Source organism: Microcaecilia unicolor, chromosome 4 (assembly GCF_901765095.1).
Source record: "Microcaecilia unicolor chromosome 4, aMicUni1.1, whole genome shotgun sequence".
NCBI classification, from domain to species: Eukaryota; Metazoa; Chordata; class Amphibia; order Gymnophiona; family Siphonopidae; genus Microcaecilia; species Microcaecilia unicolor.
Genome location: NC_044034.1, coordinates 213,302,376 through 213,322,012, shown reverse-complemented (window position 1 = coordinate 213,322,012; position 19,637 = coordinate 213,302,376). Strand labels below are relative to the sequence as shown.

At 46.7% G+C, this 19,637-nt stretch overlaps 1 protein-coding gene across 1 annotated transcript in view; it reads right to left on the bottom strand.

The window, feature by feature from the left end:
- Positions 1–19,637, bottom strand: part of TH (tyrosine hydroxylase) — a 98,733-nt gene that overhangs the window by 5,650 nt on the left and 73,446 nt on the right. The window contains exons 8-11 of the mRNA XM_030199517.1: positions 15,481–15,616; positions 6,193–6,262; positions 5,308–5,364; positions 1,461–1,556 (exon numbers count right to left, since the gene is read on the bottom strand). Coding sequence (XP_030055377.1) covers positions 1,461–1,556; positions 5,308–5,364; positions 6,193–6,262; positions 15,481–15,616 — 359 coding nt within the window. The remainder of the gene's footprint in view (positions 1–1,460; positions 1,557–5,307; positions 5,365–6,192; positions 6,263–15,480; positions 15,617–19,637) is intronic.

The following is a 19,637-nucleotide window of genomic DNA, read 5'->3' as shown; positions in this document are numbered from 1 at the left end:
GGTGCCAGGGCAGTAACAGCAGATCCATCCAAATAAACTTACGTACCCATTGATTGAATACCGCATAAACGTTTCTGAGCAGATCTGCAAATGGGGTGTGGCTATGAGAAGGACATGGATAGGTCAAGGGCACACAGTGTTATAGAATAGTGCAGATCCATACACAACATGCGCGCTGGGATTTACACTTGGTTTCAGTTGGTATAATTGCTCGTGCTGAAAGTTGTGCAGGTCCCAGTGCTACACGTATCTCCTATTCTTCATTCGTTGCATTGGCTACCTGTTCACGTTTGATCCATCAGGTATTGTATTTGGAATGTGTTCCTTGGTACCTTAAAGAGGTGATTCGTGTGTATCATCCTTGTAAGGTCTTTGCAATCTGAAAATTTGATGTTTTTATCAACTGCTAAATTACATACTGTAAGATATGCTGATACTCGGAATGCAGCTTTTTCGATTGAAGGCCCACAAATTTGGAACAACTTGCCAGGATATCTAAGATTGTGTAGCAGCAAGGATCAATTCTGAAAACAATTGAAGACATATCTGTGAATGCATGGAGTTGACACCTGTGCTTGATTTATGATTGGAGATTTGATCTGTTTGTGATTTCATATTAGATTTTATTTGTTAGGATTTTTTTATTTACATGGCTTTGTGATCCACTTAGTAGCTTTGTGATCCGCTTAGTTGTAGGCAGAATAGAAATTTTTAAATAAATAAATGTCAGCATACATTGGCTCATTTTCTTCAGTGCGTAAATATGAACCTCACGAATATTACTAGCACATTGAATTTTGCAAGGCTCATATTTAGGTGCAGAAAAACAGTTCCGCAAGTGTGCTTTTACTTTCGATTTTGCTTGGCTATGCGCACATGTTTGTTATATCCTGTCTGCCTTTAAAACTTGCAGGAGCCCTTCTGTTTCTGAAAGACGACAAAACCAGCAGTTCATTCTGAAAATTTGACAAGGAATTCTCTCCTCAATGACGTCCCCCTAACCTGATGAAAACTTTTCGGCATTATGGGCTATCATTTCCTTCTGTGCGTTCCAGTGCTGCCATCTGTGCATTGTGAAGGAATACTTACTGACCTTATTAATAATCTATTTAAATGCATTTCAATACAATTTACGGCACTTTTACTGCACATGTCAACACCTGCACTCCAGCCCTCTGAGCATTTGGCACACAACAGCATGCATGCAAACCAGGCATTAACAGCACATTTACACTCATGGTAGTTTTGAACATCCAACTCAAAGCTGAGTCACCCCACTGCCTGCTCTCTGCTGAATTTCCAGTGTCACCAAGGATGAATGTGCTGGGATCTAGCACTCAGTTCAGTGGGAGAAGGGGCACTAATGTCCTCTCTCTCTCTTTCTCTCTCTCTCTCTCTCTCTCTTTCCCTAAGTTTAAACCTAAATGCAGATAATGTCAGAAAGATGCTTGTTGACTCACTATTAACTCTCCATAAGAGGACAGAAGCCCAGCTCCGTATGCCTTGATGGATCCATTCTGCTTGCAGAGTCCAAACTCCACGGTGAACCAGTAAAGCTACAAGGAAAGCAGGAAGCTCAGGAATTATCTGGTGATGATGTGAATGTGAGGCAGTGCAAACAGGTTACATCCCACCCCAAGGCAACTCCTGTGTGCTAATTAATGAAAAGGTGACCTTCGGCAGAGCTCTTAACCTCCTGTGTTTCATCTAGCCTTTCTTCCCCTCTCCCCCTCCAGCTTTCCTTCCTGCAAGAGGCTTTAAATGTATTGCACAGGTGCCCACCACACCTGTGCACCTGTTAAATTCACATAGTATGAGTGGGCCAATGTTCGGCTCCCAATCATTGAGAAATTAGATGATTGACCCTTCATAGAAAATTATAAATCATTTTGAGGTTATCACGACAAGCAGAATATCAAATGACTGTTTCTATTGTATGTCTTTTCAATTCCTGTTTGGATGATTTGGAGGGGCATAATCGAACGGGGCCGGCCATCTATAAGGGCGGCCATCTCTAATGACGGCCCCGTCAAGCGGCGTACCCGACTGTATTATCGAAACAAGATGGCCGGCCATCTTTCATTTCGTTTCGATAATATGGTTGGGGCTGGCTAAATCTCAACATTTAGATCGCCCTTAGAGATCACCGGCGTTAGAGATGGCCGCCATTGGTTTTCGCCGACAATGGAAACTAATGGCGGCCATCTCAAACCCGGCCAAATCCAAGCCATTTGGTCATGGGAGGTGCCAGCATTTGCAGTGCACTGGTCCCCCTCACATGCCAGGACACCAACCTGCATAGCTCCCTTACCTTGGGTGCTAAGCCCCCCAAAACCCACTACCCACAACTGTACACCACTACCATAGCACTTAGGGATGAAGGGGGGCACCTACATGTGGGTACAGTGGGTTTTGGGGGGAGGTTGGAGGGCTCCCATTTACCACCACAAGTGTAACAGGTAGTGGGGGGATGGGCGTGGGTCCGCCTGCCTGAAGTGCACTGCACCCACTAAAAACTGCTCCAGGGACCTGCATACTGCTGACACGCTCCCTTGAACTTTGGCCGGCCCTGCGACAGAAAGCAGTTGAAGCCGGCCAAAATCGGCTTTTGATAATACCGATTTGGCCGGCATTAGGAGATGGCCGCCCTTCTCCTTCAAAAATAAGCAGCATAAAAAAGGTATTATCTTATTTTCTTTTCCATGTTTTATTTTGTTTTATTTCTATTGATTACCTTTAAAAGTGGACTAACATGGCTACCACATCTCTTTACTGGTTCCAGAATGAAACCATGTTAAAATTGTGGCCTCACTACTTTAATTGTACACCGCCTTGAGTGAATTATTTCAAAAAGGTGGTAAATAAATCCTAATAAATAAATAAATAAGGTGCAGGGCTGACATACAGGTAAATGTCACTTCATTTCGGCTCTTGATGTGACTGCATTTTTGTCATCTCTTGTTGATTTTTGGAAAACAGCTTAGGATAGCAGTTCTCAAGTCAGGCCTTACCCAGCCAATCAGGTTTTCATGATATCCACAATGAATATGCATGGAATAAATCTGTGTGCACTGCATCTGTTGTAGGCAAATTTATCTCATGCATTTTCATTGTGGGTATGTGCATGAGAATCCCGAGCTGAAAGTGTGACCTGTACAACACATCCCCTAGTGTCCCCACCACTGTCCCTTCCAAGCTGAGTGGAAGTCATCTATCTACAGTCCTGCCAGTGTGTGGGGGGGGGGGGGGGGCGGGGGGGGGGGTGCTGTTTCAATAGTGAGGGATAGGTAAGTAATGCAGGACTCTGGGGAACCTGCCTCTCCCTATCAATTGAAGACATAATATCGAAGCACCACCCCCCACTGGCAGCAATGCAATTGGAGGACTTCCACTCAGCTTAGAGGGAACAGTGGCCCTGTCCCACCCACTGCACTGCAGTGATCTCAGGGGAGACAGTGGATGAGGAGCAAGTTTTGCACCTTCATCTTGCTTGCACCCTGTGCTCGCACAGCTTATGGGATGGCCCTGGCTGGATGTGGGTGTGTCCCGAGGACTGGCTTGAGAATCCCTGCCTTAGGATATGAGATAATCCATATTTTACATAGTAACATAGTAACATAGTAGATGACGGCAGAAAAAGACCTGCACGGTCCATCTAGTCTGCCCACGATAAACTCATGTGTATACCTTACCTTGATTTGTACCTGTCTTTTTCAGGGCACAGACCATATAAGTCTGTGCAGCAGTATTTCCCGCCTCCCAACCACCAGTCCCGCCTCCCATCACCGGCTCCGGCACAGACCCCGTATAAGTCTGCCCTCCCCCATCCTAGCCTCTCAACCACCAACCCCTCTTCCCCCCGCCACCCAATTTCAGCTAAGCTTCTGTGGATCCATTCCTTCTGCACAGGATTCCTTTATGCCTGTCCCACGCTTGCTTGAATTCCATTACCGTTTTCATCTCCACCACCTCCCGCGGGAGGGCATTCCAAGCGTTCACCACCCTATTTTGAACAGGAAGAAAGGGACAAAGGAGGAGGGAGAAGGAATCCCTTCCAACCCCCCCCCCCCCCCCTCCACTCCATTTGATAGTGATAAACAATGATGAGCTAGGGGATCCTGGTTAAGACTTTTCTTTTTTTAAGTAGGAGTACAGGAAAAAGGGGAAATAGTACAGGGACATTGCTTTCTCCCCCCCTCCCCCCCACATCCTTGAGAGCGTGTGTGTGGGGGGGGGGTGGAATAGCAGAAGGTTAGTGGAGCAGATGGCATATATTTTAAAGAGCAAGAATATCAGGATTCAGTACAGGAGCATAGTGGAGGCATTTTTTGGTCTCGTAAAATGCAGGGACACCAGGAGGACTTTACTTTCTATTTTTACAGTGAGGTGGGAAGGTTGGAGAGGAGGAAAAGCTGCCTGGTTTGCTTTATTTAAATTGCAGTCAGGAGGGGAGGTGGTGGCTGGCCAGATTTAGATCTATTTTTGCAATAGATAGCCAAGTAATGTAGCTAATGCCTAAAATCAGTCCTAGCCACCTAACTTTGTCTTCCCTCTCTAATCCTTCCCCTAGGTATGCCCACATTTTGAACAGCTAAATTTAACTGGCTAATGAAACTTAGGTGGGTAAATTTAGCCACCTAATCTAGACAAATTGATCTAGTCAGCTACATTCCTTCTTTGCCTATTCCCTTCAAATATTGACCTCAAAGTGTTACTACTGCACTGACAGTAGTGCCAATTCACCAAAGGAGTGGACAGTGCATCATAAACATGGAAAAGAACACACACTGCACTGATAACACGGGTTAAGCATTGAGGGGTTCTTTTACAAAGGCGTGCTGAAAATGGCTTGCGGTAGTGTAGGCGTGGGTTTTGGGCGCGCGCCGATCCATTTTTCAGCACACCTGTAAAAAAGGCCTTTTTTAAATTTTTGCCAAAAATGGATATGTGGCAAAATGAAAATTGCCGCGCGTCTATTTTGGGTCTGAGACCTTACCACCAGCCATTGACCTAGTGGTAAAGACTCATGCGGTAACCCGGTGGTAATGACCTACTTGCGCCAAATGCCACTTGGTGCGCATCCGTTCCGCACACCTGAAAATAAAAAATATTTTTCAGATGCGTGCATCGGATGTGCGCCAAAAACTAGAGCGACACGGTAGCGATGCAGTAACTCCATTTTGGTGTACGTAGATGTTTACACGGCTTAGTAGGGCCCCTGATGTACTGATAAGATACAGAAATAGCAGTTTATTATTACTGCCACCATGGGTTTGTCCAATAGTCACTGGACCGAGTTATACATACCGTTGAAAGTTTTTCAATTTCCTCATCTGTTGCTCCTAGTGAAGCAAGTCCAATGTCCTGAGGAAGAGAAATGGATGTCTTACGCAGGAGTTGTATAAAAGTGATACAGGTGCTACCATTATAGTAAAACCTCATGTAGTAGTTTTGGATTTCATATCAAGAAACGAACCCTGAGATGGTAATCTTTCTACTGCTGAACATAATAATAAAGGGATCGATATTCAGCCAGTGGCGGTGAATGTTTTTTAGCCACCACCGGCATTATTCCTGGACACCGCACCAGCATTAAATATCCGGGTTTATACGTCCGACTGTCTCTTATGTTGTTAAGTGGACTTAACTGCCTAAGTGACACAGCATAAAAATAGGACTGACCTTTATGTGATAGGATTTAACCACTAAATGTAGTCGATTAAGTGCTAAATATCGGCATTTAACTGCATAAGTGCCAGCTCCGCCCACAGACCGCCCACAAAATAGCTGGCTTTCAGTTTAGCGATCAGTAGTGATATTCAGCAGTACTAACTGCTTAAGTGCCACTGAACATTAGCAGATAGCCCCGAACACGTGATTTAACCAACCAGGAGCCGTTTCTGGCCGATTAAATCACTTTGAATATTGACCACTTAATCTTTCCTGATGTAAGAGTCTATAACTGGAACAGCACTGACCTCTCCACAGTCAATGTTCCAGTTTCCCTACAGCGCCTCCTGCTAGGAGAGACTGAGTGCAGAAGCTATAATCTCCACCACAAGTACTTCAATACCATTTTCTAGTGTGGTTGTTGTAGACAAGAGCTGCAATTGAATGAGCAAAGGGCTCCCTGGCAGTTTTAGTTTCCAGTTATATCTACCTTATGTGTGGTGATTTTCAGCCTTCATTTACCTGTGAGAATTGAGCAAATGTATGGTCAGCCAGCATGGGTACATGTCCCAGGAGCTCATGACAGCAGTCTCTTCAAAGGAACACAAATACTGAGGTGAGCCAGGAGGAAAGAGTGCAATAAAACATTCACAAAAATTACAAATGTAAAATTATAAACAACAAACAAATGCAAATACAAATTCCCAAAACACAATCATTAGTTAAATCACAAGCCACAAATTGCCCAAAACTGTGTCACCTGCTCAGCATGCACAAACGCCTTCTATTTGAACACTAATAATCTACCCAAATGCCAGGGCAAATAGAGCAATTTACAAAATTTAGTGCAACACTAAATTGATGCAATGCGTTTTAACCTATGAATTAATGTGTACCAGATGTCACCTTGAACAAGTCAACTTCCTTCCTTGCTCCAGTTTAATGAGCTGTAATTGGTCAATGCCATAATGACAGTGCTCCTTCTCTCTGGTCTACGTAATGATTGGTTAGAGCAGTGGTCCCCAAACCTGGTCCTGGAGGCACCCCAGCCAGTCAGATTTTCAGGATACCCACAATGAATATTAATGAGTGAGATTTGCATGCACTGAATATTCATTGTGGATATACTGAAAACCTGACTGGCTGGGGGGCCTCCAGGACCAGGTTTGGAAACCACTGGGTTACAATATATTTGTAAATCCAGAGCTTTGCATTGAAGTCCATGAATGGACTAGCCCAGTGGCCAGTGGCTATATGGAACATCTCTGGTTTGGGCTTTTGTTCTCTAGATCAGCTGGAGCTGGGAATGCTACAGAAACTGTTTATTGGCCCCAGGAACAGAGAGGGCTAGAGGGAGTCATTGTCTTTTCTTAAGGGTGACACTTTGGTGATAATTCTATACACTGGGCACAAACACATACTCCGACTGCACACATAAATCATTAGAATACAGGCACATACACATGTATGTTTATTTTATTTATTTAAAACATTTCTAAACCGATCTAATTGTACTAGGCAGTGTGTACATCATAAAACACACATAATCAAAATAAATACAATTTATCATACTAAACAAAGAAAAATCATCACTTGTAAATGCCAAAAATTTGCTTAAGAGATATTCTGTAAATATGCACATATCTTACATAATCCATATTTTAAAGGTAGGCATGCACATTTGTGGAGTGTAGGTGGAACTGTAAAATGTATGCATATCTCTGGCATTTACAGCAGCTGTATGGCTGGTTTAAGACCTCATGCCTACCCTTATATGAGTGTATATACCTGGGGATGGGATTTCATATACCATCTTTCTATGGTTACAATCAAAGTGGTTCACATGTTATACACAGGTACTTATTTTGTACCTGGAGCAATGGAGTGTTAAGTGACTTGCCCAGGGTCACAAGAACCTGTAGAAGGAATTGGACCCAGTTCCCCTGGTTCTCAGGCCACTGCACTATTAGGCTGCCAGTCTTTTATAGAACAGGTGCCACTTAGGTGCCCTCCATATACTCAAATATAGATGGCCTGTTAAAAACTTGCTCTCCACATGGCTGGAATCATGCACCTGCAATCCAGGGCCCTGGGGCCCTGGATTGCAGGTGCATGATTCCAGCCCTGAAGTGCCCCTACAAGCTGCTGTAAATTTATATCCCTTCCTACCCATAATGCTGCGGGTAGGAAGGGATATAAATAGGGGAAAACATTCCCAGACAATTGCATATGATGGCTCATGGGGCCAGTGACCAACCATGATTCTAATCTATTTATGACATTTATACATAAGTATTGCCACACTGGGATAGACCAAATGTCCATCAAGCACAGTGTCCTGTTTCCAACAGTGGCCAATCCAGGTCACAAATACCTGGCAAGATCCCAGAAAAGCTCAATACATTTTATGATGCTTATCCCAGAAATAAGCAGTGGATTTTCCCAAGTCAATTTAATAATAGTCTATGGACTTTTCCTTTAGGAAGCCATCCAGACCCCTTTTAAACCCCACTAAGCTAACCACCTTTACCACATTCTCTGGCAATGAATTCCAGAATTTAATTACATGTTGAGTGAAGAAAACTTTTCTCCGATTCGTATTAAATTTACTACTTTGTATCTTCATCGCATGCCCCCTAGTCCTAGTATTTTTGGAAACAGTAAACAAATGATTCACGTCTACCCGTTCCACTCCACTCATCATTTTATAGACCTCTATCATATCTCCCCTCAGATGTCTCTTCTCCAAGCTGAAGAGCCCTAGATGCTTCAGCCTTTCCTCATAGGGAAGTCGTCCCATCCCCTTTATCATTTTCGTCGCCCTTCTCTGTACATTTTCAAACTCCACTATATCTTTTTTGAGATGTGGTGACCAGAATTAAAAGCAGTATTCGAAGTGTGGTCGCACCGTGGACCAATACAAAGGCATTATAATGTCCTCACTTTTGTTTTCCATTCCTTTCCGAGATCCCTTTCTTGGTCGGTGACTCCTAACGTGGAACCTTGCATTATGTACTATAGTTCAGGTTCCTCTTTCCCACATGCATCACTTTGCACTTGCTCACAATACACGTCATCTGCCATTTAGATGCCCAGTCTCCCAGTCTTGTAAGATCCTCTTGTAATTTTTCACAATCCTCTCGCAATTTAACAACTTTTGAATAAGTTTGTGTCATCAGCAAATTTAATTACCTCACTAGTTACTGCCATCTCTAAATCATTTATAAATTTGTTAAAAAGCAGCGATCCCAGCAGAGACCCCTGAGGAACCCCACTATCTACTCTTCCCCATTGAGAATACTGACCATTTAACCCTACTCTCTGTTGTCTATCCTTTAACCAGTTTTTAATCCACAATAGGACATTATCTCCTATCCCATGACTCTACAATTTCCTCTGGAGTCTTTCATGAGGTACTTTGTCAAACGCCTTTTGAAAATCCAGGTACACAATATCAACCGGCTTGCCTTTATTCATATGTTTGTTCACCCCTTCAAAGAAATGTAATAGATTGGTGAGGCAAGATTTCCCTTCACTAAATCCATGCTGGCTTTGTTTTATTAATCCATGCTTTTGAATAAGCTCTGTAATTTTGTTCTTTATAATAGTCTCTACCATTTTGCCCAGCATTGATGTCAGGCTCACTGGTCTATAATTTTCGGATCAGCTCTGGAAACAATCGGAGTTACATTGGCCACCCTCCAATCTTCTGGTACCATGCTTGATTTTAAAGATAATTTACATATTACTAACAATAGTTCTGCAAGTTCATTTTTCAATTCTATCAGTACTCTGGGATGAATACCATCCGGTCCAGGCGATTTACTACTCTTCAATTTGTCAAATTATGCCATTACATCTTCCAGGTTTATAGAGATTTCATTCAATTTCTCTGACTCGTCAGCTTTGAATACCATTTCTGGCATCAGTATCTCTCCCAAATCTTCCTCAGTGAAGACCAAAGCAAAGAATTCATTTAAGTCCCCCTTTCATCCCTTGGTCATCTAGTGGTCCAACTGATCTTTTTTGCTGGCTTCTTGCTTTCAATATACCTAAAAAATGTTTTACTATGTGTTTTTGCTTCCAACGCAATCTTATTTTCAAAGTTCCTCTTTGCCTTCCTTATCAACGCTTTGCATTTGACTTGCCATTCCTTATGTTGTTTCGTATTATTTTTAGTTGGATTCTTCTTCCATTTTTGGAAGGATTTTCTTTTAGCTCTAATGGCTTCCTTCACCTCACTTTTTAACCATGCTGGCTGTTGTTTGGTGTTCCTCCTCCTTTTTTAATACATGGAATATATTTGTTCTGGGCAGTGCTTTTTTTTGTGCCAGTATGCAATGGTACGGCATACCGGCACCTTTTTTTGCCCCCCGGCGACCCTCCCGGCAAGTCCTGCACTTACTTTTTTTTTTTAAGACTCAGAGGCGCGAACGATGCAGGCAGCGATTGAAAGAGGCTGTCTGTGTCGGAGCTTCCCTCTGCGAGTCCCGCCTACGTTGTTACAACTTCCTGTTTCCGCATAGGCGGGACTCGCAGAGGGAAGCTCCGATGCAGACAGCCTCTTTCAATCGCTGCCTGCATTGTTCGTGCTGCTGAGTCCGAGAATTGCTGCACATTGGAGAGGAGAGGACAGGGAACAGAGAATTGCTGGACATTGCTGGGAGGGGAGGGCAGGGAACAGAGAATTGCTGGACATCGCTGGGAGGGGAGAGAACAGAGAATTGCTGGACATTGCTGGGAGGGGAGGGCAGGGAACGGAGAATTGCTGGACATCGCTGGGAGGGGAGGGAACAGAGAAGTGCTGGACATTGCTGGGAGGGGAGGGCAGGGAACGGAGAATTGCTGGACATCGCTGGGAGGGGAGGGAACAGAGAAGTGCTGGACACTGCTGGGAGGGGAGGGCATGGAACAGAGAATTGCTGGACATTGCTGGGAGGGGAGAGCAGGGAACGGAGAATTGCTGGACATGGGAGAGGAGGGCAGGGAAGGGAACAGAGAAATGCTGGACATCGATGGGAAGGGAGGGCAGGGATGAGGAGATAATTGCTGGACATGGATGGGAGGGGAGGACAGGGATGAGAGAATCGCTGGACGTGGATGGGAGGGGAGGGCAGGGATGAGAGAATCACTGGATGTGGATGGGAGGAGAGGGCAGGGATGAGAGAATCGCTGGACATGGGAGGGGAGGGCAGGGAAGGAAACAGAGAATTGCTGGATATGGGAGGGGAGGGGAGGGAAGGGAAGAGAGAATTGCTGGACATGGGAGGGGAGGGAAGGGAAGAGAGTATTGCTGGACATGGGAGGGGAGGGCAGGGAAGAGAAGAGAGAACTGCTGGATATCGATGGGAAGGGAGGGCAGGGATGAGAAGAGAGAACTGCTGGACATGGATGGGAGGGGAGGACAGGGATGAGAGAATCGCTGGACGTGGATGGGAGGAGAGGGCAGAGAAGAGAGAATCGCTGGACATGGGAGGGCAGGGGAGAGAGGAGACATGCTGGACATGGATGGAGGGGAGGGAAGAGAAGAAGGAGATGCACATGGATGGGAGGGCAGGGAAGAGAGGAGAAATGCTGGAAATGGATGGAGAGGGAGAGCAGGAGATAGAGGAGAATTGTTGGACATGGATGGATGGAGGGGTTGGCGGGGAGAGAGGAGAAATGCTGGACTTGGATGGAGGAGAGGGGTGAGAGAATTATTGCTTTATATGGATACAGGGGAGGGAAGAGAGAGGAGAAGTGCTGGACATGGATGGAGGGAAGGAGAGAGGAGAAGTGCTGGACATGGATGGAGGGTAGGAAAGAAAAAAGAAGATGCACATGGATGGAGATGAGGGAAAAGGAGAAAAACTGCACATGGATGGAGAAAATAGGCAAAAACTGGATCCACGTTATACCTCCTCCAGTCAATTCCACGGAGGAGGACCCATCTTTTACTTATGGATGCAGGGCAAGAAATGCAGAAGAAAGGAGGAAAGTAAAGAAATAAATGGAAAGGAAGCCCTGGAAATGGAGTTAAGAGAACAGATAGAGAGCAGCAGAATCAGAGACTGGGACCAATATGGATAGAAAAACAAAGTCACCAGACAACAAAGGTAGAAAAAATCATTTTATTTTCATTTTAGTGTTTGAAATATGTCCAGTTTGAAAATTTACATCTGCTGTCTTATTTTGCACTGGGTATACTGGAGCTGTAAGAGCTTACAGAAATGATTTATAATGAAAAAAAATCATGTTATTTTTTTTTCTTCTATACTAGTATAATATTTTCAATGATGTCTGTTTATATGCACCATGGCTGGCATAAGGGGTGTGGCTATCATAGGGGTGGAGCCATATGTGGTGGCCCCACCCATAATGAGTACCGGCACCTTTTTTTTCTACAAACAAAGCACTGGTTCTGGGCTTCCAGAATGGTATTTTTGAACATCATCCAAGCCTGATGTAAATTTTTGACCTTTGAATATTTTTTTTTACACTGTTCTTCTGATTTTATCACAGTCTCCATTTTGAAAGTTAATTGCTAACGTATTGGATTTCCTGTGTGTACGTACTCCAAAGCCGATATCAAATCTGGTCATATTATGATCACTATTATCAAGCGGCCCCAGCACCATTACCTCCTGCACCAGATTGTGCACTCCACTAAGGACTAGGTCTACAATTTTTCATCCTCTTGTTGGCTCATGTACCAGCTGCTCCATAAAGCAGTCCTTGATTTTGTTAAGGAATTTTACCTCCCTAGCATGCCGTGATCTTACATTTACCCAGTCAATATCAGGGTAATTGAAATCACATATTATTATTGTGCTCTCCAGTTTGTTAGCCCCCCCCTAATTTCTGATAATATTTCTACATTTGTCTGTTTATTCTGGCAAGGTGGATGATAATACACTCCTATCATTACCCTTTTCATCTTTGCACATAGAATTTCAATCCATAGGGATTCCAAGATATGTTTTAATTCCTGCAGAATTTTCAATCTATTTGATTCAAGGACCTTCTTAACATACAACGTTACCCCTCCACCAATTCGATCCACCCTATCACAATGATATAATTTGTACCCTGGTATGACAGTGTCTCACTGGTTATCTTCCTTCCACTAGGTCTCAGACATGCTTATTATATCTAATTTTTCATTTAGTGCAATATATTCTAACTCTCCAATCTTATTTCTTAGGCTTCTGGCATTCGCATATAGACATTTCAAACTGTGTTTGTTGTTCCTCTTTACATCTTGTTCAGCAGTTGACTGTTAATTTGCAATCATTTGTCTGCTTTTTATTTAAAGACACCTCTTCTACTATGGTCTCTGCCCTATCTTCCCTGTTGTGGTGACATCTTTGAATGATACCTTGTTCCGAACCATGCGATTTTGAATGACTGTCAACTTTCCCCCAGTCTCTAGTTTAAAAGCCACTCTATCTCCTTTTTAATTGCCGATGCCAGCAGCCTGGTCCCATCCTGGTTAAGGTGGAGCTCATCATTCTGGAATAGGCTCCCCCTTCCCCAAAATGTTGCCCAGTTCCTTACAAATCTAGGGGGGTGGACACCCGGGGTGGCGCCCCGCCCCCCGGGTGCAGCAACCCCCCCCCCCCCCCGATGCAGCGTGGACCCCCCCCCCCCCCCCCCCCCGCTTGCACGCCTCTGGGGGGGTGCCGCAGCGCGCGCCTGCTCAGAGTTCCCTGACTTCACGTGTTCGCTGCAGCTCCCTCTGACCCGGAACAGGGAGTAACCTGTTCCAGGGCAGAGGGAGCTGCAGCGAACGCGCGAAGTCAGCGAACTCAGAGCAGGCGCGCGCCACGGCACCCCCCAGCGACGTGCACCCAGGGCGGACCGCCCCCACCGCCCTCCCCTTGGTATGCCACTGCTCCTCCCTGCACCATCACCTCATCCAAGCATTGAGACTCCGGAGCTGTGCATGGAATGGGGATAACTTCAGAAAATGCTACCCTAGAGGTTCTGGATTTGAGCTTTCTACCTAAGAGCCTAAATTTGGCTTCCAGAACCTCTCTCCCACATTTTCCTATGTCATATACCAAGACAGCTGGCTCCTCCCCAGCACTATCTAAAATCCTATCTAGGTGATGAGTGAGGTCCACCATCTTTACACCAGTAGGCAAGTGACCAGGCAATTTTCACGTCCACCAGCCACCCAACTGTCTACATGCCTAATAACCAAATCACCATCTACAACAGCTATCCTAACCCTTCCCTCCTGGGCAGAAGCTCCTGAAGATGCAGGAGTACTGAATGCAGCAACATGTAGCAAATAGCCATTTTCAAAACAAAAAGATAAATTTGCTCTTTCAAAAATTGCTATATTTCCCATTTTAATTTTGGATGTTTTGAGCAAAACACCCAAAGTCGGATTAAAACATCACATTGAAAATGCCTCTCCATGTGTTCCAGGATGAGAGTTAATAAACTATAGTCAATCTGTTTCTTACAAGCATGTATAAGTAGTAGATTGGAGAATGGAAGGGACATGTTTGATCTTGGCAGAGAAGAAAAAGATTTGGCCAATGTCAGCAACTATACCTTGTGCAGTACATCTGCTGTCTACTTGGCACTGGGGTGGATGACACTTTGTGCAGATGGACATGGTGATGCTGGAGAGATGATACCTGCACCCTATCCAGCTCATTTTCGAAAGAGAAGGGCACCCATCTTCTGACACAAATCGGGAGATGGCCGGCCTTCTCTCAGGGCCGGCCAAATTGGCATAATCGAAAGCCGATTTTGGGCGTCCCCAACTGCTTTCCATCACGGGGACAACCAAAGTTCAAAGGGGCATGTCGGCAGTGTACTGAAGGCGGGACGGGGCGTGATTAACAGATGGCCGTCCTTGGCCGATAATAGAAAAAAGAAAGGCGTCCCTGACGAGCATTTGGCCGACTTTACTTGGTCCCTTTTTGTTCACGACCAAGCCTCAAAAAGGTGCCCAAACTGGCCAGATGACCACCGGAGGGAATTGGGGATCACCTCCCCTTACTCCCCCAGTGGTCACCAACCCCCTCCCACCCAAAAAAACAAATTAAAAAACATTTTTTTCCAGCCTCTATGCCAGCCTCAAATGTCATACCCAGCTCCATCACAGCAGTATGCAGGTCCCTGGAGTAGTTTTTAGTGGGTACTGCAGTGCACTTCAGGCAGGCGGACCCAGGCCCATCCCCCCCCCCCCCCCCCCACCTGTTACACTTGTGGTGGTAAATGGGAGCCCTCCAAAAGCCACCCGAAACCCACTGTACCCACATCGAGGTGCCCCCCGTTACCCTTTAAGGGCTATGGTAGTGTTGTACAGTTGTGGGTAGTGGGTTTTGGGGCGCTCAGCACCCAAGGTAAGGGAGCTATGCACCTGGGAGCAATTTGTTGGTGTCCTGGCATGTGAGAGGGGACCAGTGCACTACAAATGCTGGCTCCTTCCATGACCAAATGGCTTGGATTTGGCTGTTTTTGAGATGGCTGTCCTCGGTTTCCATTATCGGCGAAAACCGAGGTCGGCCATCTCTAAGGCCAGCGATCTCAACATTTAGGTTGACCATCTCTTAGGTGACCTAAATGTTGAGATTTGGCCGTCCCTGACCGTATTATCAAAACGAAAGTTGGACGCCCATTTTGTTTCGATAATACGGGTTTCCCCGCCCCTTCGCTGGGCCGTCCTTACAGATGGGCGCCCTTAGAGATGGGCGTCCACGTTCGATTATGCCCCTCCACGGCACACTCTTGAGGAAGTTATTCAATGAAAAGCATAAGTCAGTAAGAACAGGAATATGCAGTGTGCAGCACAGGGAGCAACATACTCACGGCTCTGGGGAATGCATTGGCGAGGATGCATGGCGGATGTATTGCGTACACTGGAATACACGGAATGCCAGGCTGGAGAGGAAGTCCCGTGCAGAAAGCAGACCAGCCACGGGCCGCAGCTGAAAGCCAGTTTTTTCTGCATGGAATGAAAACAGTTGGTGACTGGAATAGCATGTTGCAAATCAAGTCCAGATGACAATTCTTAACCCACCCCTGCCACCTCCAAAGTCTAAGAATAGAGAAACTGAAAAAGTACCAAATGTGGAAAGCAGCATCAAGTTTTAATTCACCAAAATTGGCAGGGAGAGATAAAGTATGAGTATATCATATCACATCCAAAACATATGCTATGTTTGCAGGTGCTTCATATATCTATGGGGAAGAAGGGTAGTATTTCATGAAGAAATAATGCTAGTTAGGGGTGGGGGAGGGGGAGACATTCTTAGGGTTGAAAGCAATAGTATCAAGGTATTATGTTCCAAGATTGAACTGTATAACTGCCTATATGAAGTTGGTATGGTGGCAGGGGCGTAGCCAGACACCCAATTTTGGGTGGGTCTGGGCCCAAGATGGGTGGGCAGAAGAACCTCGCCCCGTCCCACAGGTGATTTGGTCTCTCCTCTCGCCTGCATGCCATATGGTATCTCAAATATCCCCCCTCTCCCGTATACCTTTTAAATAGCAGATTTTCATCAGCAGCGAGCAGCAGCTAATACACACTGCTCATGTTGGCCCCACACCCTTCCCTCTGATGCAGCTTCCTATTTCTGCCTAGGCAGAAATACATCAGAGGGAAGGCTGTGGGGCCGGTGCGAGCAGTATGTATGTCACTGCTCACTGCAGGCAAAAATCTGCTACTTACAAGGTATGCAGGCGGGACACTTGGGAGTTTTCAGCTGGTGGGGCTTGGGGATCCCTGCCAGCCACATCATAGGTATGCTGCTACTGGGTGGGCCTGAACCCAAAGTGGGTTGGCCTGGGCCCACCCAAGCCTACCCTTGGCTACACCACTGCATGGTGGCAACTTGCCAACTGCCCTGTTTAAGATGCCTGTGTTTAATCATTATTTATTGCATTTGTATCCCACATTCCCCCACCTATTTGCAGGCTCAATGTGGCTTACATAGATTTGTTAACATTGTCATATCAGGATATCAGATACAGTTAGTGATGTGTAGCGATCAAGGAAGGGAAATGGGAAGAAGGAAGAGAGTGATTAGGGTAGTTAAGGATGGTAGGCTTTCATAATTGAGTGAGTTAGTGAGGTGACTTAGAGGGGCATAATTGAACAAAAACGCCTATCTCCATGGGCGTTTATCTCCGAGAACGGGTCCGTGAAGGGGTGGACCGAACCGTATTTTGGGAAAAAATAGACGCCCATGTTTTATTCAACAATGTGTGAGCTGGGCGTTTTTGTTTTTCAGCGATAATGGAAAATGAAAGCGCCCAGCTCAAAAGCGAATAAATCCAAGACATTTATTCGTGGGAGGGGCCAGGATTCGTAGTGCACTGGTCCCCCTCACATGCCAGGACATCAACCGGGCACCCTAGGGGGCACTTTTACAAAACCAAAAAAACAGGTAAAAGAGCTCCCAGGTGCATAGCACCCTTCCCTTGTGTGTTGAGCCCCCCAAATCCCCCTCAAAACCCACTGCCCACAAGTCTACACCATTACTATAGCCCTAAGGGGTGAAGGGGGGCACCTACATGTGGGTACAGTGGGTTTGGGGGGGTTGGACGACTAATAAGCATTAAGCAGCACAATTGTAACAGGTAGGGGGGATGGGCCTGGGTCCACCTGCCTGAAGTCCACTGCACCCCCTAACAACTCCTCCAGTGACCTGCATACTGCTGCCAGGGAGCTGGGTATGACATTTGAGGGTGAAAATAAAAAGTTGTGAAACATCATTTTTTTGTGGTGGGAGGGGGTTAGTGACCACTGGGGGAGTCAGGGGAGGTCATCCCCGATTCCCTCCAGTGGTCATCTGGTCATTTAGGGCACTTTTTGGGGCCTTATTCGTGAAAAAACAGGGTCCAGGAAAAGTGTCCTAAATTCTAGCTAAAAACGCATACTTTTTTCCCATTATTGGTGAAATGCGCCCATCTTTGTTCGGCAGATAACCACACCCCAGTTCCGCCTTCCCCACACCTCTGACACGCCCCCATCAACTTTGTCCGCATCCGCGACGGAGTGCAGTTGAAAACTTCCAAAAATCGGCTTTCGATTATACCGCTTTATTCGTTTTTGTGAGATAAACGTCCATCTCCCGATTTAGGTCGGAACTTGGGCGTTTTTCTCGTTTGATTATAAGCAGGTTAGTGGGTTATAGGTTCTCCTTGTAGGCCTTGTTGAAGAAGAATGTTTTCATGAAGAAGTGGAATCTGTACAGAGTGTCTGGCTACCTTGTTGGGCAGACTGGAGAATTCCTTTATTAAATGAAAGCGGAAAATCAAATTTCAATACATTACACTGTGCAGTTATAAAGCCAGCCCCTCTATACTTTTATACAAAAATGCAAATTTTACACAAAAACCCTCCCCCCAACCCCCCCCCCCCCCCCAAACATTCAACTCAACTTCAAGCGTACATGCTTCCACCAAACCCCAAAGGTCTTTACCCCCACCTCCACCCGTTCCCATCGGGCCACTTCCTGGACAGCTCGGACAACGTCCCAGGAGACCTGCTCAGCAGACCTGCACTCCTGGCCCAGGGACACCCCGCAGCGAGCCATCCATAGGCAGTATCTGATGATAACTGAGATTAGAAAGGCGGTACCTGGCTCTAGCCGCCCCGTCTCCCCCTGCCTCCCATACACCCAGTCCGCATAGGTGTAGGACGTGAAGCTGGGGATGGCCAGCAAGGCAGCCACTCTCCGGCAAACCGCTACGGAGAATGGACACTCCTTCAGGAAGTGGTCCATGGTCTCCAGCCGGCCAGCACACTCCCCCCTCGGGCAGTCTCGGTCCTGCTGGTTCCTACACCGAAGGTTTGCCCTAACATACAACCTGCCATGTAGGGACAGCCAAGCAATGTCCCTGTACTTGTTTGGGATGCGTTTCGATGAAATAAAACGCAGGCCCTGCCTCAGCACGGGCTCCGGAGCATCCCTAAGAGCCAGGGGAGAGGAGAAGCGTTGGGAGCGAACCCGCTCCACCCAGATCTCCCTCTGCCCTGCCCTAACTTCCTCCCATGTAATGTCCCACAGCCGAACCAGCTTTACCAAAGATTTATAGTAGCCTACCCCCTCCGGGAACCCTTTCCGCAACCGTCCCACCCTACCTCCCCCCAACCAAGGACCCCAAAATCCCTCCCACCACTGGACAACACTGTGTACCCATCCTGGGGCATTCAGACCCCCCGCCCGCCCCAGGTTAAACTGGATGAAGAGGGAGGAGAATAGCAAGACTGGGTTTACCATTCCCACCCCCCCTTCCTCCCGCGACCGGTAAGTGAAATTACGTCGAACTGGGTTCATCCTGTTCCCCCACAGGAGTTGAAAGAACACGCTGTAAATTGCCGTGAAACAGCGTTCCGGCAGGAGACAGATGTAGCTCAGGAACAGGAACATGGGGACCACCTGGCTCTTCAGCAACCGGACCCGGTCCTCCATGGGCATCCGCCACCCCTTCCAGCGGTCCACCTTCTCCCTCGCCTCCGCTATCCTTTGTTCCCAATTTTCCCGCCCGTAATCCCCTCCCCCAAAATACACTCCCAAAACCCTCATTTTCTCTATCCCATCCGGGAACCCTCCACCTAAATTAAACCGCCGTCCTTCCGGCCCCACCCTCAAGCTGGTGCTCTTGCCCAGGTTTACCCGAGACCCCGAAGCCTGGGAGTATGCTGCAAGGGTCTCCTGCAGCCTCCTCCCCTCCCTGCGATCCGCCACCCAGACGGTGATATCGTCCGCATAGGCGATGACTCGCAACACATTCCCTTTGCCTACCTCCACTCCTCTGAGCCCGTCCTCCCCCCCCCCCTTCCAGCCTCCTCACCAGGGGATCAATGGCGAAAGCGTACAGCAGGGGGCTCAACGGGCACCCCTGCCGCACCCCCGCCGAGATCCCCACCTCCGCCCCCCTCCATCCATTCACCAGGGGAAAGAATCGCGCCCCCGCATACAATAACTGAAGTTGCGCGATCCATTCCCCTGGGAATT